Genomic DNA, 25943 nt, shown 5'->3' on the forward strand with positions numbered 1-25943 from the left:
GACATCTAAAACTTTATTTTTCATGGTATGCAAGCAGTATGACACCTTCTGTGTTCAGTGTTCCAATGACTTCAGAGTCAGCTGGCTGGCAGCTATGAGATATTAAATGATGCTTCATAGTACATCTGTTTGATATCCAGATGATGGGAGTTACCCAACTATCAAACTTTCTTTGTCCTTCCTCACAGAGTGCTCCTGAGGAGCTGTAGGGACTGTTCACTTCTCCTGTCTCTACTTCAGGTTTCCTGCTTCTGGCTCAGTGTGTGCCTCATTTTGCCCAAAGCAGTAGCCCTACCAATTTGCTATTTTTTTAGCTCTATTCTGCAACTTTTTTTTTTCATGTATTACTGCCAGTTTTTAAAGAAGCAATGAGTATAGGATTTGTGTGTGTGTGTGTGCGTTTTTCTGCATTTATTTGCAAGATCATTTCTTCGTGTAAAGCAAAAGACTGGGCATAAGCCATGCTGAAGTTGAATTCAGTGCATCCCTATTAGCCATCTGAGCTGCTACAACATTCAGAACATGAGTTTGTAGGGTAAACCTACAATGGGGTAAACCTTTTGCCAGGAGATTTCTGAGCCTCTGAGTGATAGCAAAATAATGAAATTTAGTAATGAAATTCAGTGACATTGTTTTCTGTCCTGGGCCCTAAGGTGAAAGTGGGATATTGGCTGTGTTCTTTGATGCAGCCATAACTGAAAAGAATGGAAGTGTCTCCAACAACTTCAAAGTAGGAGTGCCAGCCCATCTCTAATACATTTTGAAATACTTTAGCGATGTCTTTATAAAATAGAGCTGTCACCCAGTAAAAAAACCCATAGAATTGTGTAAATATGTCAGCTAAGCATTAATCCACACTTAATTAATCAGTGTATTTCCTGTATTTTTCTCCTGTTTTATAAAGACTTTAATTAATGAGTCTGTAGTTGAGATTGTTCATGTGAGGAGGAATTGATATGTAAAGTTAAAATTACATTACAAAGCATTGTCTCTTCTGCTATGCAGATTGCCATATTGCATATAGTACTGACTAAGCCTTTGCATTGTAAACGAGTGTCTTTATATTTGCCCTTAGTTGCAACTTTTAGTACTATTCAGGTCCAGAAATGCAGTCTCTGGTATCTGGTAATTTGTACAGCATTACATAAAATGCTGTGAATTGCAATTTTACTTTTTCATAAAACAAGCACTTTTTCTGGCTAAACCAGCCTTTTTTCTGGCTGACATTAGAGTTTTTGCTGCATCTTTCAAGTATATATATTTAATACAAATATATACAAGAATATGTTAAACATGTTTCTATATTACATGCGTACATCTATGTACATTTATTAAAAATATAGGCATGATATGTATTTAATATGCATAATACATATGTTGACTATAGTAGCAGGAATTTAATGATTTAAATAATACAAATATGATTCCTTTTCCCTGCTTAGTTCTCTCTCCAAATGAATTTTTTAATTCTTTACTGTACAGTGGCACAGTTTCATGCAGACACATTTTAACAGCAGGGAGAATATAATTCAAATACCAAATACTCAAGCATGTTTAGAAAGTGTCACAGCAGTATTCTCACATGACATTGCAACAAACACAATGACATTTTTCAGTCTTATGGACAGCAGGAATCCTTTGGACATGTAATATTTCTCCTTGAAATATATGGCACACTTAGCTTTCCTAGCTCGCCACTTTCCAATTACTTTTCATTAAAAGCATAAAGGTAGTATCTAACAAGACTGGCATTGCCATAATGTCTTTAGCACAGCAATTTGTAAGCAGAGATTTTCCAGGCACCCAAAATGTCAGTGTTGCATGCGCAGTGTTTAGAATAATCAATCACTGCAACAGTCTCTCCAGGGATGTGGTAGACTCCCTGTCATGGGAGGTTTTCAAGTTGCAGCTGCTCAGGGTGCTAGGTAATCTCATCCGAGCTCCCTCTTTCCTTGAAAGCTTGGACCCTATGATCTTGAGATCCCTTGAGTTGATCCTTAATTCAGTGATAATGTGGTTGAACAGACTAAGAAAGTCTTACAAGACCTTTGAAGACTGCAGTGAGTACATATGGAGAAGATCGAACTAGTTGTATAAAACAAAATCTGCATCCAGATGTGGAGTCTTTAGCACAGGAAGTGCATGCAGAGAAGGCCACAAAAATGATCCAAGGGATGGAACACCTCTCCTACAAGAACAGGCTGAGAGAGCAGGGGCTGTTCAGCCTGAGGAAGAGAAGGCTGCAAGGTCAACTGATAGCAGCAGTACCTAAAAAGGAACTAGAGGAAAGAAAGATACAGACTCTTTATCAGGGTGATAGAACAAGGGGAAATGGTTTCAAGCTTAAAGAAGATAGATTTATGTTAGATACAAGGAAAAACTGTTTTCAAGTAAGAGTGGTGAGGCACTGGCACAGGTTGCCCAGAGATGTGATGGATGCCCTATCGCTGGAGACTTTCAAGATGAGGCTGGATCAGGCCCTGGGCAACCTGATCTAGCTGTGGTGTTCCTGTTCATTGCAGGGGAGTTGAACTAGATGGCTTTCAGAGGTGCCTTCCAATTCTAAGGATTCCACAGTTCTATGATTCTATGAAAATAGAGATCATGTTTAGGAAAAAAAAAAAAAAAAAGGAAAACCAAAGTCGACCTGTGAACTGGATGGTGTTAATTTCCTGTTTCACATGTGTATGTGGTGAGAGCTCTTGCCACAAAAGACAAAAAGGCGAAATATGTCAGCTCTCCCAGACTGTGCTTCACCCCACTCCTAATTAAATATGAATGTATCAGTGTGCTCCCGCCATTATTTACTTTCTGTGGCCCAATTAGTCTCAAATTCCTTTTTGCATAGAAGACAAGCTTCAAATGTAGAGGAGCACAATATCCCAGCTCTCTCCTCCTTGAAATAAGCAGCTTCCAGGGTTTAGGACATTTCTTTCGGTAATACAGTACTGAGTATCTCTTGAGAGAATAGAGGAGTGACCTGTTATGTCTGCTGGTCAGAGCTTTAATCAGCTCTCTACTGTGTATAAGAAGAGCAGCAACCCTTCTGTTGCTGGTGAAGGCACCTTCTTCCTGCTTTCTGAGGCAGCAGATTCCTGTATTTACATACAGATGTTCTGGAATTTTGGAAAATAGTTTAGGTTGCTCTCAGTGAAAGCAACGTGGAAAGAATAAAGAAAAGACATGTCTGTGTTTGATGAATGGGCTTTGTTTTATTTTGTTTGTAGGTATTAAAGTGCTGCAAGGTAATTGGCAATGTTTCCATTGAAACAAAACAGAAAAAAATCAGAACAGTGACATTCACCTACAGCTTTTTCTTTTGTCCATTAAACATGGACAAACTCTAGCTGAAAACGCTATGATGCAAGGCTGTTATGGGAGAAGCTTCATGTTTCTGTGATACTTCAGTCTCCATTTCTGGAGTTATTATGACATAAGCAGATGTTTTCAAAGAATCATAAATAAAATCACGGACGTGCATGTATGTGATGTATTAGAATATATGATAAGTGAACGTATTTATCGATAAAAAAATTATCTGATCTGATAATAGCACAAATCAAACCAACTTCTTGTCTAGGAAAGAAAGCAACTATACCACAGCTGGAAAAGAAGAACAGAGTACATTTAAGATAATGCCATGAATTGTATTTGAGAGTAAATCATGCAAAGCTTTTGCATGCAATCAGCATTGCAAAAACCTAACAGTGCTTTTGCATTATTTCAGCCCCAAATGGCAGAAATTTCTTGAGTCTTTGAGAAACCATGTGTTGGTCTGGGGAGCAATTGTGTTTGTTTTTTAAAAAAGAATTAATAAAACTAAGTTTCACTATTAGCCTAGTGCTCCCATTTTGGGAATTAAAACATTTGTATCAAATTAAAGTTGCATATCCTTTATCACGTGTATCCAGGTTACATTCGTAAAACATCCATTTTTACTTACATATCCTGAATGAATCCATGACAATCCCCTGCAGATGATGACAAAATATATATTTAGTTTTGAAGATGTTCTTCTGAGCCAACTCAGCTAATTATAGATGACAACTCATGGCTTACTCTTTTGTTCTGAAACATCAGGAATGTGTCAAAATCTTCTGAACTCTCTAGAGTCACCAGCATTATTGCAGTGGGTGACTGGAATTAACACAATACGAAACATCATTTTCTAAGAGCCTCTTGTGACTTAAGTAGGGAAGCAGCTGTATTATAAATATGCATATGAATTCTCTGCCGGAGTGAATAGAGTTAAGTGAAAGGGATCTCTGAAGTAGTGAGAGAGCTAAGCAGGAAGGAGAGAGCAGTGCCAGAGAGAAGTCATTCCTTCGTGAACAGCTTCACAGTGGTATTAATCAAATGGCTGAGCCCATGTAGGTTAAAAGAAAGGATTCTTCTCAAGGACAGGGTTAGGATTGGAGGTGACCTAAAATGCCAAAAACATTACAAACAGACAGGATTGTGTGAACACAGAAAAGCTGAGAATAAACAATTCAAGATGTTCCTTCTACCAAAGAGACAGCAAAGACAACAGATGCAAAGTTAAGCTTAGGTAAGCTTTGTAGGAGCTGCATAAATATTCAGCCAATTTCCTTCCATCTACCCCTTTAGTGTCATAGTACAGAAGATAACTCATTTAAAGCTGAGTCAGGCCTCCCTAAGTGATCACAGCTTACACAGACTGGACCTTGCTGGTAACAGCTGTCATAATTACTGCCGTTACCTGAATGGTAATCTTCATTCTGGTCACAGAGTCCAAAAATTGGTGAATTTTTCTCCATGGCTTAAGAATGGACACCAGTCAGTAGATGTGCTCATGGCACTCTGATGTACAGGGATAGTATGTCAGCAACATTGGTTCATAACATGTATTCATTTAAAACCTGAATCAAGTTAAATCTTTTCCAACATTTGCAACACTCGTATGGTACATGTTCATTGCCTGTGTAGAGGAGATGCCAAGCCCAGAGCACCTGTTTCTCATTTAAAATAAAACCATGTTACACCATTTTGACTATGTAAAAAAATCTTCTGAGGTTGGAATAAGTTATGTTTGCCGACAAAGCTACTTACTAACATTGATAGAAAATTTATACTAGTCATATTGACCATAAGGCTCATGTCTTTGCCCTTGAAGAGGTCTTTCAGCATATGTTTAAAGGACACCTTAGACATTTGTAGTATCAGGAATGTTTACTGAGTGTGCACCAGCTCTGCAATCTTATGCATATTTTAATATAGAAGGGAGCTTAATTGCTGATGTTAATAAAGAAGTTTTTTTATGTTCTGTATGCAAACTGCTGAAATCATATTGCTCCAGCTCTGATAATTTGATTCTTTAGCTGTTTCTGTGAAACCAGTTGAGTAAGAAAAAAAATAACATTTTTCAGGGTTGTTTATTTGGTGACAGTACTGACTTCTTGATTTTGTAACTCAACAATATCAGTTTAGTAGTGCTTATTGGAAGGAAATTATTGCAAAAGTGTTTCTTTAACTCCCATATTTTATGGTATTACTTGTTAGAGTAAAGTAAGAATGCTGAATATGTGTACCTAAACTTATGATGTTCATATATATATGTGTACTTACATATGGTTCTATTTCCTAGCAACTTTCCTATCAATGACTGCATTAACATATTGAAATGGCAAAATAACATATGTGTAGCCACTCATAATTTCTAGATGTACTTCTGAATTAATGTCGTTAGGAAGCAGTACTCATCAACTGGGTATTAATCTCAGCCTCAGTTAGCCAGGTACTTCATGGCTTTCATAGAAGATGAAATGAGGATCCAAACACTAATGCTATGGTAACCATGTTGGGCTCTGATCCATATTCCATTAAATTTAATAGATTTTTCATTATTTTAAGTGCTCTAAGGAAAAGACACTTAAAATATTGCTGTCTTAAAATATGTCCTAACTTTACTTTCAATCACGTGAAGGTTGCCAACAAAAGTGGGAATAGAAGAGCCAGTGGTAGCCAAAAGGTAGCCACAAATTACAGAATCTAAGACCATCTGTAAGTCTCAACTACTGTTTTGCTACCCAGAAATGCAGCTGATGATTTAAAGTGCAACCATAGACTTTTCAAAATGGAAGTAAAATAATGTCCAAAAGGAAACTATGGAGTTTCCAGGCTAGCATCACTAGGCTGTTGTTTCTGTGATACATCAGGCTGAACATGATGCCTGTGTCAAAAGTTATTTCTCAGTTGCGGGAATGGGCTGGAAATTTGGGGGTGAGACACTCAGTGTAGTTTTGCTTTTAAGGAAGTAACTTCAGTCTATGATTAGAAGGACCATGAGTCTCATCATAGCTCTCTTTAGGAGAGAACAGCACAACTGAATGAGCAATATTTAACCCCTTAACCAAATTCAACTCTTACATTTGGTAGATATAATCATGGAATTTTGACACACAATAGGGGAGTAGAAAATGGATGGAAAAGTTTGTTTTGCCCTAGAATTGGAAGGAAGGGTGTAATTTTTGTCAAAACTTTGGGATAGAACTTTGTACTTTTTGTAATATAGTCAACACTCAGGACTTTCTGTGACTAATATAATTCATCTGTATCTTCTCACACTTCTTTGAAAGTATTATGCAAGTGGAATTATTTTACAGGCTGAAGATCACTCGCGAAGGCATTCCATAAATTGTTTGCCAGTATTTTTAATTAATCTAATTAAATTAATTACCATGATACATGCAGTGTTTCTTTTGTTTCCTTCCTTTTCCTGTTTCTCTTCACTTCAATTCCCTGTCTGATGAGCTTTCAAAATGTTCTTCCATCTTTTTCTTTGGATTTCAGTAAAAATAGATTGTAGTGTAACGTAGTGTAAAAAAGAAATTTATGTGTAGTGCCTACAAATCAGTTATACCTTTTCTATAGTGTTCCATAGCCTTGGCCTACCTACCTTGCCTTCATCTTCTGATTTTTTAATTTTTTAAAATTTAGACAACAATATTAAATGATGTTAGATGGAGAAGCAGAACCATAAGAAACCCTACACATAGCATATAAAGAACTTGAAAGATTTAGAGCAAAGCTGTGAAATGGACTCAAGAACATATAGAACATGTAGAAGCCACTCAAAAAGTGTAAAGAACTGTCAAGAGAAGTTAGTCTGTGGAGTTGGAATATAGTTATTAATGTATGTGTACCTCTTCTTACTATTAACTAAATATAATATTCTGTCACCCTCTAGTGGTGGGTCTACAAAAAACAATTCCGATGGTAGTGATAAAAGAGTTTTTCATTGTGTCCGGTAGAAGCCATTGTCAGAAGTAGGAAATACTAGACTTCCTTATTTGATGGCCTGTGTGTATTGATTAGTAACTACATGTGTCTATAAATAAGTGTATCTAGCAACCTAATTAAATAAGCAAATTGTCGGTGTTGTCTTTAAGCAGATTGCCCAAAGAAAGCTTTTAAAAATGATTTCCCAGCTCTTCCTCTTGGATAAGGCAAGATCAAATGGACTGAATACCAGCCTGCAAAGTTAGGGAGCATGACTATTTGAAGTGTATTTGGAGTCCATAAAACCCATACTGGCTTATTACATTCCCTCTTTCTTACTTCCTATCTTTGCCTGTAATAAAAGTGCTGCCCTTGTCTAAGACTGTATGATGCTGTATTGGACAGATGCAATGCCTATGCATGAAAGCAGTAATTGTGCCTGAAATAGTAGTGTAGCTTATGCATCATAAATTCCTCTTGATATATTTGATGGTAAAGCAAAACAAATCAAAATTTTTGACAGCACTTATACCATCAGCTTCAGCTGGACTTACAAAACCTGGGGTTCCTGACCCAGCCTTAGAAAAAGCTGAAAGTGCACTATGCTGAAAAATAGCTATAATGGGTTCATTTATCAAGATTCCCAGTTACTGATAATATTGATGTGCTTTAGACTAACATTAGACAATTTGGCATCAGATCACATATGATTTAAAGCGACTTGAGTAACAGCAAAATACTTGGTCTGAAACTAAAGTGTTGTGCTTCCCTCTGGATCAGAAGATAGTGAAATACACAGAAATCTATGTCTGACAGCTTGACACAACTGGAACTGCCCCTCTGATCACTTTGCAGATACTCTTCTCAGAGGTAAAGCAAGTATTATTCATCTCTGTCCTGAGACTGTACAATTCCTCTTAACGTAATTCAGGATTTCAACTATTACGCACTACTAAGTATCCAGTTCTTCTGTAATTTTATCAGTATGGGTCATGTATTCATCACTTATGTGTGAACTCGGTATTGCCCAGTAATTAAATTGGTTCACTGTGTCTTTGTTAAAGAGGTGTATGGCAGTTGTAGTCACAAGTGAAACATAGGTACATATAGTATATATCAGTGTGTCACAAAGAGTGCTGCTAAGGCTTTGTGATACCTCCTCGCCAGGAGGAACTATTTAACCAAGCTGACCTCAGGAACTGTAGGAGCAGGCAGAGTTCTCCAGCTACACTATAGAAAGGCAGAGTGTTTTCATGAGGGAGTGATGTACTCAGTAAAACAATTTTCTCAAGAAAAACCACAGACACGCATCTCCTGTAATATGTGAAGAACTCAGCACAATGAAGGGGAGGGTCCAGACCCCACCTCTGGTTAGCTAACTTTTGGAAGCTGAAATTTTGGCAAACCTGACAGGTTCAGTTGCCACACTTACGAGATCGTCTTACAAATTTAAGTGGGAAGAGAGGGGGAAAAAGTGCTTTTCATATCATCATGAACGTTAGATTAGTATTTTAGGATTAATTAAAAAAAAAAAAAAAAAGATAGATTGTGTACCAATTTTCAAGTTTTATCCTTTACTATCTGTGTTTTTTTTATGTCTGCATCACAATACTGTGAAAATTCATATAATATAATAATTCACAATACTGTGAAAATTCATATATAATTATAATATATAATAATATATATATATAATATATATAATATAATATAATACCACAGATGTGTACGCTAACATGTGAGCAGAGCCAGGCAGATGCAAAGATTTGCATTTGTTTTAGAGTATACATTTAATTTTCCTTAGATTGCTGGAGAAAATAAGTGCCTTTTGCTAATGGAACTGCAGTTTTACATAGGAAAAATGAAGTTATCTTCTTCATCTTTATCATCACATGTAATGAACCAGGTTCAGTAACATGCGTGTAGATGGATTGTTGCTGGTGCTACATCCATAAGAATACAAATAGGTTTTTTTGACTGTACTGATCCTAGAATGCTGAGAGTAACGTGAAACTTACTCTGACTTGTAAACTGAGCAAACATGACATGGAGGTCACCGAATAAGGGCATATATGCATATTTCAGCCCTTGTTTTGACATAGTAACTCCTTTTTCCAAAGGGACATTTCTGTCATTTTTTTTCCAGCATGTTTCACCTTCCACTGGCTATTAATCCCAATTTGCTTAACTGCAAATTATGATTCCCACCATAAGTACATGGGAGTTAATTCTTAAATTTTCTCATCATTTATTTGAGCACACAGAGTTAGCACTGAGAAGACATAAGAAAATTAGGGTATGGAAAACAACAAATTGGGAGCAAATCAGATATAACAATATGCGTATATTAAAAATAAGAGTATTCATAAAATGCATACCCATTAATGGAAATTTTTTATTACTACCAGCCTTAAAAAATCAGAATAGACCATAAAAATTTTGAAACTGTACATTTTCTATTCTTCTATGCAATATTCTTCAAACTATGGTAAGATAGTTTTCCTCTGTCTAATGAAGTCTAACATTTATATAGACATAAGTTAAAACTGGATTTGAAGAACTTTATGAACCCAATTTGTGGAGGAAGTTTTGCTTAAAAGTAATGTTATTCAGAATTTTCCTTTTTTTTTTCTGCATGCATGACTTATGAAACATACTTCATACAGGTCTAGATAGCATTTCAGCACAGAATACTTCACAATAAAAGCAATTAGCACATTTAGTCAGTGCAGAAGAACAACTGCATGAGCCTCTTCACAGTGTGAGATGTCCACTGATAAACCAGTATTAGCAGTTGTCAATGCCTATGGTAAAGGACACTGAAATTCTTACCCCTGCAGATAGGAGAATGAGGCACTGCACAGGGAAATCATATGTCAAAGATCACTGCAGACTTTTGCCAGTACCCACCCTCTTGAGTCTGTTTTCAACCAGGCCAGCAAATCTGAGAACAGTAGTAATGAACGTCATGTGAATAAATGTGACAGGCTTGGTTTTCCTTGTTGTGTAATTCATTAGGTCAGTGATGCCAGTTCCAAGTTTTGAGAAAGCAAAATGTCAGACTAGATCAGGAAGCAAGGGGGCTAACCTCTCTTTTCGTGGTGCTGAAGGAAAATGTTTCAGATAATGGTAATCGTTGGTCTAGCATGATAACCAAACTCCAGGGCAGGGACATTTTGATTGTCCAGGTAAGTGTTTCCCTACGGTGAGATTCTTTAAAAACTAAAGTTCTCCACTATCCTACATTTACAGAACACTGATGTTGGCAGATACTCCTTTTCTTCAATCTACTCTAAAAAATATTGAGAGAGGTGTGCAAAGATCCATCTGGACAGTCGAGTCTGTAAGTAGGTGAACAGCAGCATTTTGTGGCTTCTAAATATTGTCTGTTTTTCATTTTTCCCACCAGAGCTACAGTGAGCCTGTTGATGTCAAAGCCTCCCCACAGCCTCAGATGATGAATTCAAAGCAGTCAGTGTTTCATGGGTCTGCCCAGACTCACTCAGCACTGTACCTCAGCTCCCACTACCACCAACAACCAGGAATGAATCCTCACATCACTGCTATGCATGCCAATATCCCCAGGAACATAGCACCCAAGCCCAACAACCAAATGCCAGTGACTGTTTCCATAGCAAACATGGCTGTGTCCCCACCACCACCACTTCAGATCAGCCCTCCTCTGCACCAGCATCTCAACATCCAGCAACACCAGCCAATTTCAATGCAGCAGTCCATTGGAAACCAGCTACCGATGCAGGTCCAGTCTGCTTTACATTCACCAACAATGCAGCAAGTAAGTTTGAATTTTTTAGCTGTCTGGGGAACTGGGGAGCTGTACTTCTACAGAGTTCAAGAACTGTGGTTTTGCAGTCTGAGGGTTTGGTCTTTAAAAGATGAGAGGAAATGAATGAGTTTACCTAGGTGATGGGAAGCATCCATTGAACTGCTTGTGCTAGCAATGACATTCATCATGTTTGTGTCTCCCTGACCAAATTCAGGTGACATCCTCTAAATAGGAGTGTCAATCCATTTGCAAATTTAAAATTATATAGAAATAAAAGTGAAATGTTAAGAATTATGGAAAACAACTTGCAAACAAAGGGCAGGTATATCTAGAAAATGTGCACACATTATTGTAGCATATACTAGTATCTTTCGCTGAATGTGACTTGTAACAGTTGGACTTTGAAGCAGCACTGGTTGTGTTATACATGTTAAATTAAATGTGCATGAGTAAGAGCCTGAGGCCTCCAGAACAGGACCAATGTGGAGTCTGGAGAAGGGCCCCAAAGGCGATCAGAGGGCTGGAGCATCCATCCTATGAAGACAGGCTGCAGGAGTTGGACTTATTCAGCCTGGATAAGAGAAGACTCTGGAGAGATCTCACTGTGGCCTTCCAGTACTGGAAGGGAGCTTACAGACAGGAGAGAGACCAACTTTTTACATGGTCTGATAGAGAGGACAAGAGGAATGGCTTTAAACTAAAAGAGGAGAGATTTAGATTAGATGTTAGGAAGAAATTATTTACGCAGAGTGAGGGTGGTAAGGCACACACACAGGCTGCCCAGAGTGATTGTAGATTCCCCATCCCTGAAGGCATTCAAGGCCAGATTGGCTGGCTGGGCAGCCTGAGCTGATGGGTGGTAGCCCTCTCTGTGGTAAAGGGTTGGAACTAGATGATCTTTCTGGTCCCTTCAACCTAAGCCATTCTATGATTCTGTGTCTTCTCCAGAATTGCCAGTAGGCACAATTTACTGTACATAATTAAAAATCTGTCCTTCATTATTGTATGAATAGTACAGTAATGACTAGTGAAAGATGTAATGCAGATATTAGATACTCTTAAGGGTTTTGTACACACACAGCATACATCATCATAATTATATGAATTCAAAGACTTTGGAGTTATTCCAAATCATTTTATACAACAAAAAAGGTAAGATAATATGAATCTTCTGATGTTGTGCTTTACCAACTTGCATGCTTATAGCATATGGTGTGTATGTCAGTTGTTTGAGAGGACTTTCACTCATCTGTGAAATGTGCTGTTTGCAACTGAGTTACATCTATCTTGAGAGAGAACACAAGATAATAGTTGTAGAAAACGGGTGTATAGAAGTAAATCTGTAGACCTACTCTATGCTACATTTTGCTTTACTAAGTGCAAGTACAGTGAAGTGAGAAATACTGTACCTCTGTGTTCCTGCTTCCCACTGTTAAATTCATGAAAGCTTAGCTAATATTTTGGCTGACTGATAATGCTTAGTCAGAAAGTCTGATCCTTATAACAAAGAATCCACAGTGAGATATTTTTGAGCTTCACTCAAGGTGAAAGGTGCTTATTACCTGCTGAAATGTCACACTGGCAATCTTAATTACATTTATCTTAAGCACTATGAAACATCTGCAGTTTATAAGTCAGTTTATATATCTTATGGCCCTGCTTCTGTTTCACGGTACTACACTTCTGAGTTCTGGAAAATCTATGTAATTTCACTTTAGAATATTTGTACTATGTGTCTCATATTCTTTTATTTTGGGAGGGGCATGAAACAGTTTACACTGTTGATAAATTGAGTTTAAATATAGAATCCAGTTCCTTTAAAGAATGATACTGGCAAAGACAGAGAAAAAGCTATGTTAAATTTTAAAGCATGAGGTGTACTACCATCATTATAATTTCCCTCGTCTTGCAATGATGATACCCTTTCTAGTTACTCAGGTTTGACTTTTTCTAGTCAAGAAATGGTAAAAAACATTGTACTCATGAATTTGTACTGCATTAGAGTAATAAAGACAAGAAATTATAAGTTGAATGTAATGGCCTCCTTTGGACTCAAATGCCAACAACTTTACATCTCCACTTTGCTTGAAATTGAGCAAACACTCTGCTGATCACAGAGCATGTAAACAATGCAAAAGATAATGGAAAAGACAAGCAAGCTCTCCAAATTAGCCCCAGCATGATGACAGCAGCACAGGGTCAGCAGCAATAAGGACAAAAAGCAGGCGTAGCCTTACTCTGCATGGCCAGTCCGTGGCAAGGAGAGGGGAAGACCCAGTGTGAGGCTGTTGTCCCAGTAACACAACTTAGTCCCCTCTATTTCTTAAAATGACAACAAAGAAGAATGGGAGAATAGTCTGACAAAGCAGAAGTGATAGTTGTATGTAATTTAATGTTCTTTCAGTTCCTCTTCCTTCAGCTGCTTGGTATCCTCCATGGTGAAGAATCACAGAATCATAAAGTCATTTTAAGGTTGGAAAAGACCTCTAAGATCATCTAGTCCAGCTGTCTATCTACCACCAACACTGCCCACTAACCCATGTCCCCAAGTACTACATATACGCCTTCTTTAAACACCTCCACTGACTCCACCATCTGCCTGGGCAGCATGTTCCAATGCATTACCGCTCTTTGAGAAAAAATTCTTCCTACTATCCAACCTTAACCTTATCCAACCCGAACCTCCCCTGGCACAACTTCAGGCCATTCCCTCTCATCCTATTCCTATTACCTGGGAGAAGAGGCTGACCTCCATCTCACCACAATCTCCTATCAGGTAGTCGAACAATAAGATCTCTTCTGAGCCTCTTCTTCTCTGGACTGAACAATCTCAGTTCCCTCAGCAGCTCCTCGTAAGACAAAGGTGTGGTTACCCCAAGCCTTTTCCAAAGGATCCAGCAGCCATCCAATTTATGTGAGCAACAAGAAACTAATTAGCATCCCACTCCCTGCAGCACAACTTGCAACAGGAGATATTTTTCCTTTCAGAAACACCACCGCCCTTGGCAAACAGATGAATATACCTGAAGAAGCAGCAGGGTAAATTTTCTCACGTCATGCTACAGCGTGAAGCTTAATAGGCAGGAGAGAGGTGAAATGTCAACAGCTTGCTAGTAGTTTTCTCCTGGAAGTGTTCACAGACACACCTTTGCAGAACAACAGTTGTGCTTTAGGAATCTTAGATGCAGCAGCCATAATTCCCACGATAGGGTATATATATATATATTTTTTTTTCTAACCTCCATCTTTGAAATAGTTAGTGGCTTACTAGAGTAAGGGTCAATGGCAGTGGCAGAAATATGGTCTGATATTTGGATGGTCCTGTGTGGAGCCAGAGGTTGGATGATCCTTATGAGTTCCTTCCAACCTGGGATATTCTATGATTCTGTGCTTCTACAGATCTCTGCTTTCTCTTGGTGGCTGCAGGAGGTTTGGTTACTTGTTTTCTCCAGGAGAAGAAGAATAGTTTCTTATCGAATACCTGTTTGTAGCATGTGTGTGGAACTGCCAGCTCCAAGGCAAATCACATACAGATGCAGAGTCCTGGCAGGCAGGGACACAGCTCTCCAAAACAATAATGCATGAAATCCATAAACTCTTCTTCTGTGTGCTGCTTTGAGGAGGGATCGACAAGAAGTGCTGGCCTGGGGAGTGAGCTCTGCCCACACTGCTGGGAGGACAAGGAGCTGATCTCCATCAGCTCTGCAGGGAGCAGCACATTCTCACCCCTTCCATCAGCCCTCATCTGCACGTGTGTAGCTGCCAAATCAGGAGAGGCTGCCAGCTGGAGGGCTTCCTCAAGGGTTCCACAAAAACTGCAGAAGTTCGGTCGCTGCACAGTTTCTGTTGTTTTAAAATCAGTTAATTCTGTAGAGCATGAAGCTGATGCAATGAATCCAAATTCTTCTAAAATGCACAAGAGAAAGTAAACTTTATGTATTAATTTGTTGTTCATAAGCTTAGCAGTTTTTTTCTATTTCTTTTAAGTAGTCCTATATTTTATCTAAATAATTTCTGTAGCTCTTTTTCTCTATTCATTCCATTCCATTCCAAACCAGCTAATGAAATAATTAAATCACATGGAGACTACTGCAGACTTTTGGGGTACTCATTTGCAGTGCTGAACCTTTACAATGTAAAAGTTGACCTTTTAGTCCTATTCTCATACTTAGATTGAAATTAGATCCTGATATTGAGCATATTTAACTTCTAATTCTAGAACACGCTCTATTTTTATTAAATATTATTACAAGGAGCTGTGTAAAAGTTCTTATTTGCTAAAGGCAAATCCATTGTGCAACAGTTTTTCATTCATACTCTTTTGACACATTGAAAGAATCCTAATATATTAGAACACAGGGATATATTTTTGCATTAAATGCTCATACGAGTACCTAATAAGTGTATTTTTTAACTGATACGGAGTTCTTTCTCTCCAGTCTGTTTCATAGATTTGACAAGATGTTTGCTTGTTGCTTACTTTGGATTAAGTAACATGAATCTTCACCTGTTGTCATTCAAATCATGATTTCTCCAAATTTCAGACTAAAGCAGCATCTGAAGCTGCATCCTGTTTTCTTTGCGATGTCATTCTGAGCATACCCCACTCTCCATCCAGATGTACTGTGCTGTTCTGTGTGGAGAGGGATGAAACCAAGGATTTGCTCCATCCCACAAAGCCTGTCCATAAGGAACACTTTTTAGTTGCCCTACTGGAAGCTTTCCTTCCTTATGTAAAATCTTTCGCCCGTGCAGTGTGGTATGGCGAGTCCCATTACAGTCTCTGTCCCACTTTGGTTCATGGGTAGAGCAAGCAAAACTGTATTCTTAATGTCTAGTAACCATGGTTGCAAGTGTCTGCATAAGAAAGAGGCAGAAGATTAATGTATGTCACATTTTATTTTATTTTTTATTTTTATAAATAATAACTCATTTCAATCTAGTTCAGGGTGTTTCTTTTCCTTTAGAAAATAAATGTATACAGCAAGGTGATTGCATGGCCTGCCAAAAATAATAGTCTCATTTTTTCTGGTATATATTGTATACAGTAAACTCAGGAACCTGCTGTATTTGTCCAGATTTCTTCCTCTTTTTTTGTTATACTTTGTCTTCGAATGAGGTCAAGAGAAAAAAAAATCATTAATATCTGTCAACTTCCTTTATAACCTTAAGGAAAAATCTTTGTATGATATCACACAGACAGATTTTCAATTTCCTTGTGTAATAAACAGATGCTTTAGGATTTGGATGTAATTTAAAGGTTTAAAATATCACATTGAGATTGATGAATAAATCAGTTGTGAAGACAAAAACATTGATGCCTGTTGAAAATACCTCTCCAGACAGGCAGGAAATGAAATTAGTTCCCAGTAAAGTGTGGAGATGAGGATCACTGTTTAGTTCTGCTGCAGGCTTTTTAGTACTTGCTACAGTGGCACAGCGAAACTGCTAGGGCTACAGAAATCTAATTAAAGAGCAAATGTCCCTCCTGACATCGAATTAATCTTTATCAAGTTCCCTATTTTTATTTCAATCTGGAACAAGAAAATGAAATTTAAAATTCTAGGCATGTTGCAAAACAGTTGGTGATTTTCTCTTGAGCATTACAATGCAAAAACATTCAGCATTGTTTAATTAGACCTCGAAGCACTCGTTTTCTGAGCACTTTTTATTTCATCACTGTTTGTTAAGGGCTTACATAAATCATATACAAATATTTACTACGAGCCTGGTACAAGGCTGGCTCCCCGTCTTGTACAAATGCACTGTTTCAGAGCTTTTTCTGCTGATGAAAAACCTTAAGTAATTATTGTTTACATTTTAAACGTAATCCTAGATGATTGGTCTTTCATACTGAGCTCAGGTCCAACATTTGCTCCCTTAGCTCTGTTGCTGGTAGCCCCCCCACCAGGCTCAGTGCTGGATGGTGCTGGGTTCCATATCAGTCCATATCAGTCCAGTCTAAGTGCACACCAGAGGGCCGTCTTCCCACATCTAAGCTGATTATTTGTCCTAAGCCCGAAGAAATGGAACCTATGTTCTCACTTGAAGAACTTCATTCTTGCAGCATGAGCCTCAGGGCCTGCTCTGCAGTGCTGCTCAGCTGCTAGTCCCATTCAGTGTTGTTCTCATACAGATGACTGTTTCATGAAGAATGATAAGAGATCGCTCAGGGACTTTGCTACCTAAGGTAAACCCAAGTGCCTGAGGGCAGACCATGTTTCTGTGGTTAGTTTCCTCTTACAGCTAAATTAGAAAGGCCTTATGGGCAATGTTTTGTATAAAAACTATGACAGTGATATACAAAACCAATTTTTCTGCCTTGTAATTACACAAAACTCCAATTAAAGTCATTGGGAAGTCTGCTCAATTACAGTTTCCTTTGGATTAGTTGCAGGCATGGGGTTGTTTATGCAGCCTGATGTGCAGCCTGATGGCGTTACAGTTGTGAGCAGTGGATTTTATTTTATCTTATTAGCAAGGCAGTGTATCAGTTACACTAAAGCTAGATGTTGAAATCAGTCCTGAACTTGTGCACTACTAATGATCTGTTTCCTGGCTCATCAAGGATAAAGTGAGGTACCTAGATAATTTAAGACATGAGGTGTGAGTCCCTTCTCTCCACATGGAAGAGACTACAGACGAAAGTAGTGATCAAAGTCAAAGAGGGTTGCCAGGGCAGCAGTCACAGCCCCAGGCTGCCAGAGTTCAAGAGGAGTTTGGTCAATGCTTTCAGACATAGGGTTTGAGTTTGGGTGGTCCTGAATGGAGCTGGGAGTTGGACTCAATGATCCTTGTGAGTCCTCCAAGCTGGGATATTCTATGGATCTATGATTAATTTGTAGCCTAGGCTAAAATCTGTGGTCAGAATAAGCAGAGTAAGAAGATGGCAACGTGCAGGGAAGATGTGAAGAAAGAAGGGACATTTTATATTTGAAGGAAGCTCATTTTGGAGGAGGGAGGTGAGCTGGTGTCAAATGAGAATACTCATTCATCTTGTATAAAAGGTAGTGTGGCTAAGCTAACCTGCATCGGAAAACAGCTCTCCCCAAAATTCCTATCTTAAGAAACCATACTTAAACCACTGTATTTTTAAACTGAAAGCTATGAGCTTTAATCCTATTTGCCCTATATGTGGACTTTGGATTTTCAAACTAAGTATCCTGGATCAAGTTCAGTCACTGATTTAGCAGCTACACATCTCACCTACTTGCCTGGGAATTGTGTGCCACTGCCCCAGGAAGGAGGTTAATTTTTGGTGTTTTTCAGCAGTTGCTTTTGTACAGCATTCGCATGCTTTATCTAATGTCATTCTTCTGACTTTACAGGAATATGATGTACATTTATGTGTAACCAGGTACACTAAGGCAGTTCTTACTAGTCTTGAAATTTCAGTCACCCTCCTGGTTTCAAAACAGAATATTTAAAATGATATAGTCTAATATATCAAAAGAGGAAAATTAATGACTTTTAACATGACAGATATTTTAGGGAGTGAGTTAAATGTCTCTTTGTAACTTCCACTTTTTTTCTCATCTTCTTGGTTTCAAAAAGCAAGTTATTCTGTGCTACTTTTACTACAGTAGTCTAACAACTGTTAAAAAGCTTTGGCTGAATTTCTGTTTAGTTGAGAGAGAAGTACAAATAAAAGAAGCAGCAGATGGTCTCTTTGTGACTGAATGAAGAAAAAGAGGGTTGAGAACAATATGTGAATAGGTGTAGTCTAATAAAACAGTCAGCCACCTGCTGCCTACGTCCTTCAAAAAGATTCTGTTGCGTATTTTGGGAATTAACGACTAGTTCATGTCTTTACAGCCAATCTGAATGGATCCTCTAAGGTGCAAGCAGGCCCTTTTGCCCCACTGTTGATTGAGTTGTTTCTCTTCTGTCCCTTTTAGTTCCACTCTGTGACAGTGTAAAAGCTAATACCGTTTTGGTGCCATTTATCTCTCAAACCAAAGAGTTTAAAACTTAGAAAGCACCTACACATTTTCACTGTTTCAACTCTGAGAACTTGAAGTACACCTGGAAAGGAGACCTTCTACAATTTTGGAGTACATACCTTACTTTTGTTGTTTAATACACACAACCTGTTGCATTATTTCCATGCATTTAATGCACTTGCTTTCTCTTCTAGGGATTTACTCTTCAGCCTGATTATCAGAATATCATCAATCCAACATCAACGGCTGCACAAGTTGTTACCCAAGCAATGGAGTATGTTCGTTCAGGGTGCAGAAATCCTCCAGCACAGACTGTGGACTGGAATAATGACTACTGCAGTAACGGGTAAGCAGCCAGTGAATGCCACCTTGTGTCTAGCCGCATTCATGACATGAGTATCTGACAGTTTGAAAATAGCTTTGTTGCCTGTTCCCCTTCAGTATTTCAGAAGTTTATCTGTGATGACACTGTTTTTGTTCAGCAGTTGGACTACTGTGGGAGAATAAGTTCTCAATACATACATTTATTAGAGACTTTTGTCGTTTTGTTGCAGAACATAAGTTTTGGTCTTTGACAGTTCCCATTCATTAGAAAAACCAAACTGAGATCTTAGGGAAAAAGCATAAGAAATTCCTATTTAAATTCCTATTCAAGAGGCAAACATAGTAAACTGTTTTCTCCAAATATTCCATTGCCATCAGTGAAAACAACTGGTTTGGGTCATGGAAACCCATGTCAGGGAGACAAATGGGTGATGTATAGGGATACAAGTCACATGAAAGGAAATAAGATCACATGAACTTTACCAGGTACAAAATATCATACATGTAGGAGCTCTGTGCCTCTCTCAGGAGGTTAGAAGCCCCTTCAAAACCTCTTCTTGTGTAATTTTTGTGGAGTCATACTACTGTATCAGGAGCTTCCTGGAATCTTCTAAGACCCTGAACAGAAAATACCTTTTGAGTTTTAAATAACTGATTTTATGCCTTGGGAACACATTCACCAGCCTGAACTCTCCTTGATCTTGGCATGAACACCCAAGGCAAAGTCAGATAAAAGCTCTTGGCTGCTACCAAGGGTCAAATCCAGCCCAGACAACCAAGCACAAGGTAGAACTAAAGACTGGTTTCACCCATTACATTTACTCAGACTCAGAATTACACTTGCATTATTGTTTTAAAGTATTTCTGGAACACAAACTAAACCAAAGAAAAATCTTTTTCTCATTACCACACCTGAAAAATGTTTGGACTAAAACTGTTGACACCAGGGCAGATTTTAACTAGTGTTCTCAGTGGATTCACTCTCTCTGCCCTATACTTTTTCATTTTTCCTCATGGCTTGCCCTCTTGTTCAGCAGAATGGTCTCACCTGTCTGCTGTACCACCTGAATGTGTTGATCTGTGCTGCAGACTTTAGCAGGAGCCATACAAGTGGTCCATAACCACCTCTAGTTTTGATTCCTGGTCTCTTCTGGAAAAAGCAATGTCAGATCATTGCCAGCAGTGTTCTCTAAGTGTCCACCGGGCATAACTCCTATCAGCACAAGCTTGCTCTGAGAAGACTTTATATACCCTATATAGATTTGTGTCTGTAAGGACTGTCTGCACGGACTTAGCCTAACTTGGCTTTGCCAGTGCATTGTATGCTCTGTGGTAATCTTGGAATCCAAACCAAGTAAGCCGTAGAGGTGTGGAAGAACAGAACTGGTGTCTGGGTTTTGGCAACCAAGCAGGAGATGAAGAGTAGAACTCTCACCCAGAAAAATCTCTGCACTGTGAACCAAGTGCTGTTAGTGATACTTCTACTTTTAACGATATATTTTTTTCTGGCTTATACAGGCTATTATTATAAATTATGGTTCCTTTTTGCTCTGAGTTGGTATGTTTCAGCTGAAGCTGAATCCTGTCAAGAACTGTGAAAGTGTACATTTATGAGAGATCTCCCAGAGAGCCAGGAAAAGCTAGTTGTGTTGAGCTCCACCAGAACCATCTGGTGCTCCCTTGCCCACGCTTACGTGAAGCTGCCAACATAGCACATTTTGGTTACTCCAGGACTAATATCATAGAACTGTAGAATCATAGGGTCATTTGAGTTGGAAGGGACCTCTAAAGGTCAGCTGATTCAACTCCACTGCAGTGAACAGGGACACCTACAGCTACATCAGGTTACTCAGAGCCCCACCCAGCCTGACCCTGAGTGTCTCCAGGGATGGGTCATGAGCTGGCTGGGAGCCATTTTAAAAAGTGTTTTTATTACTATTACCATGGTAATACAGCTGTCCTCCAGTGATGTGCTTGGAATTAATGACAAAGCAGGGTTATGGTTCTTCTGGGGAAGAACATGACTAAAAATTTGACAAATTTAAAAATCAGATTTGCTCTTTTTCTCTTTGAACAGGGGCATGCAGAGGGACAAAGCACTCTACCTTACCTGAAAATCTGAAACACCTCTCCTTTCCACTGAGGAATGCAGGGAAGTCTTTTCATCATGGATTGCTTTATGCAGTCAAGGCAGTTCTGCATTTTATTACAAAATACAAGTTGCTAAGCACTTAGGACTATCTGAGCTTGTGGGTCACCCACTCTGGAAAAATAGTCTTGCTTCTTTCTTTTTCTTTCCCTCCCCCCATTTTGTTTCTCATTCTTTCTTTCTGCTTTCCACCCCCACCCTGAGATTCTGTAACGGACATTGCATTTCTTCTTCCCCGAAGGAAACTTGGACCATTCAGATTTTATGTTGGTTTTTGCTGTGAAGTGCTGCGATAGTAACTGCCTTAGCAACTGTAGATGTCTCGGATAAAAGTCCTGGATTTTCCATTGTTTTTTCATAATGGGTGTTTATATGAAACTACTAAAGACTTTTTAAATGGCTTGATGTAGCAGTCATAGCAAGTTTGTAAATAGCATCTATGTTACACTCTCCTAGAGTATAAAATGTGAATGTTTTTGTAGCTAACTGTAATTGAAACTGGCTCATTCCAGTTTATGGATTTCACAAAAATGGTTAAATTGGCAAACATTCATATTTTTACTTCATTTTTAAACAACTGACTAATAGCTCTATATTTTCAAACTATTTGGAGAAAAAAAAAAAAAGTAAAATATTCCCAAATGATATTAGTTAAAATATTGGCTGTGTATCATGAAATAAACACAAAAACAAGAGGGAAACCAGTGTTGATAAAGAGCAAACACATTTATTTTGTACTGCCTAAAAACGCTTCTTTTTTAAAAAGAAAATCACTTTATGTGTACTGGTTAGTAAATGTCATTAAGTCCTTTTATGTATAAAACTGCCAAATGCTTACCTGATATTTTATTAGATGCAGAAACAGATTGGAGACAGCTAAATTATAATCTTTACATATGGCTATGTATTGTTTCTTCATACTGTGTCTGTATTTAATCTTTTTTTATGGAACCTGTTGCGCCTATTTATGAAATAATAAATATAGGTGTTTGTAAGTAAATTTGTTAGCATTTTAAAGAGGTTTCTTTGATGCTTTAACTTTTGCTGGCACAAATCGTTCACAATTGATGTGAATACTTTATTTAGTTTTTACAGTGACATATATAACGCCAAACCTGCTTTTCTGGCAGAAAATGAAGGTAACCAATACTTATTTCTGTATTTCTTTGGTTGCTAAGGGAAGAAAATAAACAATGGTATTTTAAGTAATTCCCTTTTTAAACTGTTGTAGCAAGAAGTCACCCAAAAGTAAGGCTTGATCCAACAAAACTAACTGTATAAAGCTGCATAGTGCTACTTCTTCAAACTTCATCAGTTTGGATTAATTAGTCAAGTGGAATAAAAGCGTTACCAACAGAAATATTACCCAGTATGCTTCAGCCATTTTATCATACAGGCAAAAATTCCTACAGTGTTTTCAGGAGAGTATCACAAATATATCCTGAAGTGAAAAGTAAGTTAAATAGACACAGAGAAAGGGATTAAAATAAATAAATAAATAAATAAATAAATAAATAAATAAATAAATAAATCCAAAAGAAGGCATCTTGTCAATGCTTTTGATCAGGGAGAGATCTGAAAATGATTTTCTGGATGATGCTGGATGCCTGTCCAAGTAATAGAGAGTATTGCTGATTTGTGTTGTCCACGGGAAATGAAGAAAGCAACTCAGAATTAACATGAATTATGCAATGCCATTGATTTAAAAAAAAAAAAAAAAAAAAAAAAAAAAAAGGAAAACAGAAACAAAGGTATGTTTGCTTTGGAATGATTTCAGGCAATGTACAGTTGAAATCACTTGGCATGTAATAACTAATAAATAATGCAGATCAGATTTGATTACTCAAATGACTGTAGCTGAGAGCTCTAATTTTCCTGTCTTTAAACTGTATAAGAACTTGTGATTAAATTCACAGTTTATTGTTTGTCTATTTAGTACTTTAGAAATATACCAGCACTACTAATTACCCAATGTCTTCTATTTATTATATTATAGCAAACTACATTTTCCACTCATATTAATTTGAAAGTGAGAAAATAATTACTGGGAATGAGAAAAATCAGCTTTCATTTTGACAGGCAGTTTTCTTTTTTCTTTTACAGAAAAGAACTGTGTTATCTCCATTTCTTTTAGAGCAGGTGCACAGTCACATAAAGTTGTTAATTTCAATATCCAAGCAGAGTTCAAAATACAAGAAAACTTTAATGTAAATAAAAAAAAAAATTACATCATGAATAAAATACTTATTCTGTACGAACCTCTTGCTAGTTGGTGTCTCTTGGTCTGTAAGAACTTAACCTGCCATGTATTTACTCAGCACAGTACAGGTCCTGGGACCTGGATGAAGTTCTGTGCCTGGACTCTGTTGGAATGGGACAGGTAAGCTGATATATAATCATAGAATTGTTAAGGTTGGAAAGATGACTAAGATCATCTAGTCCAACTTCCAACCCATGCCTGTGACTGCTCTAGACCATGTCACTCAGTGCAACGCCCAATTTTTCCTTGAAGACCTCCAGGGATGGTGACTCCATCACCTCGCTAGGCAGCCCGTTCCAATACCTCACCAAATAAAAATGATTGCTTTGGCCTGGGTTGTACTAAAGGCACTTTATTCCAAAGGGAAGCTCCAACTTTTATGCATACATGTCAGTTCTTCCTGTCAGAACTCAGAAAAAAGCAGTGGTTGCTGGTCAAGGGCAAACTGCTGTTTGTTTTCATCTGCTTATTGACAGATAAAAGTGGTTGGTAAGTGGAACCCCAAAAGTTGAGGTTCTTCTATAACTAGGTGAAACCCCATTGGAGCTGGTGAAGAAGTACCCTACCCTTTGATGAGGCACAGGGGCTTAGGCATTGCAGTAACATGTACTGAAGTCACAGTTGTAAGTCACCTTCTATCATAAAGATAATAACAAGGAGGCATGGGAACAAAATAACCTACGCATTGAAGAAACACAGTAATGGCAAATAAATATAATAAAGACATCTGCCAAAATGATAGGAACCAACAGAAAGAATAGCTGCTATTAACTGAAACTAGTATTTCTTTTCTGATGTTTTTTACAAAGTGGTAGGTGAAATGCAAGGTTAGCAACGTAGGTGCTCCAGAAGATTGAAAGCCTGTCTGCTTGCACCAGGCTAAGCAGAGGTTTTGAGACAGAAAAGAGCTCTGTGAGTTTACTCCTTCTCTCAGGGTGCCTGTTCTGGTGGCACCAGCTTACTCAGCTCACAGAGCCTCAAGCATCTCAACCAGCTGATCCCCCCAACCACAGTCTCCAAATGGACTTCCCTCCATTCCTCCATGGGCAGTAAGCAATTAATGTATTTGTGGATGGCCTCAGCCATTCACAGTGTAGCAGTGCATTTGTGCGTTTGTGTCTGCTTCTGTATCGCACCGAGCACTATCTCCTGATTCCACTGGCTGATCTGCCAAATATTCCCTGCAAGGCTCCTCTGTAAGCAGGAAGCCTATAGTAAAACATCTCATTACTGGAAGGCAAAACACGGGCTTAGTACCTTCCTCAGCCTTCTGAGACTTCATCTCAACCTCAGCTACCACTTCCACAATTGCATCTGCCTGTTTCCTACCTGATCCTGTAAACGTGGCACAGAGAGTTCATTCCGTGCTCTGGGGAAATTGAGTAGTTAAACCCTTGTTTCACACACAGTGGGAGCAACAGCTGAAATTGCTGCATGGAGCCCATACAGGAACTACTCCCACTTCTATTGATAAAAGGTATTGAAATAGACAAACAGCCATTACCTGGTTAGTTATTTATTTGGTGTCCTCAAGTATTCTTACTTTTTTAAATAAAGCCTTATTTAGCATGCATTAAGGTATGGCAGTGCTGCAGGAGGTACTCAGCACCTCAGAGAACACAAGTCATGCTTCGAGTCAGGTCTCCCAGACAGCACTTGCTTTCCTTTGCAAAGTCATGTATTTTATTATTACCCAGCAGCGCATTAAATCACAACTCAAATGTAGTTCCTATTCTACCAGCAAGGGGACAAGTGAGAACAATGACTTGTAACATTTCAGAGTCTGTCACAGTTACTGCCTAATTAGAGAAACCTACTAGCAAATGTGCATCTGCATGGATCCTGCCACTGTCATCATTTCACATTCTATTAAGGGCTTGCTGCGATAGACACTTTACAAAGAAATTTCATTCAGGCTAATACCAAGCTGGCTAACATGTAATTGGATAGAAAATAAAACACAAGAGGAAAAGAAAGAGAGGAAGGGGAAAAGAGAAGGAAACCTTTCTATTTTGAAAACAACCTCTGCAAAAAAAACCCACAAGTGCCGTGGAGAAGATCCCTACCCTCTGACAATTGCGTGTTTACAGCAAGTCTGAGCATAATTGCTCTGATGGGCTGTCAAGGAAAAGATTAATTTGGCAAAGATTAGTATTGACTTGCTGTTTATTAAGGCTTTTAAACAGCTGTATCTGGCAACATTCCTGTAAGTGCCTGTCATGTCTGAAATCAGGCTCACAC

General features: G+C 38.3%; 1 protein-coding gene across 1 annotated transcript in view; it reads left to right on the forward strand.

Annotated features, from left to right (window-relative positions):
* TOX (thymocyte selection associated high mobility group box) overlaps positions 1-21407 on the forward strand; it is a gene marked incomplete at both ends in the record, with an annotated part of 217201 nt that extends 195794 nt beyond the window's left edge. The window contains 3 exons of the mRNA XM_079533422.1: positions 10649-11035; positions 19164-19315; positions 21371-21407. Coding sequence (XP_079389548.1) covers positions 10649-11035; positions 19164-19315; positions 21371-21407 — 576 coding nt within the window. The remainder of the gene's footprint in view (positions 1-10648; positions 11036-19163; positions 19316-21370) is intronic.
* Positions 21408-25943: the final 4536 nt, after the last annotated feature.

The sequence above is a fragment of the Tetrao urogallus genome (genome assembly GCF_951394365.1).
Source record: "Tetrao urogallus genome assembly, chromosome: 3".
NCBI lineage: Eukaryota > Metazoa > Chordata > Aves > Galliformes > Phasianidae > Tetrao > Tetrao urogallus.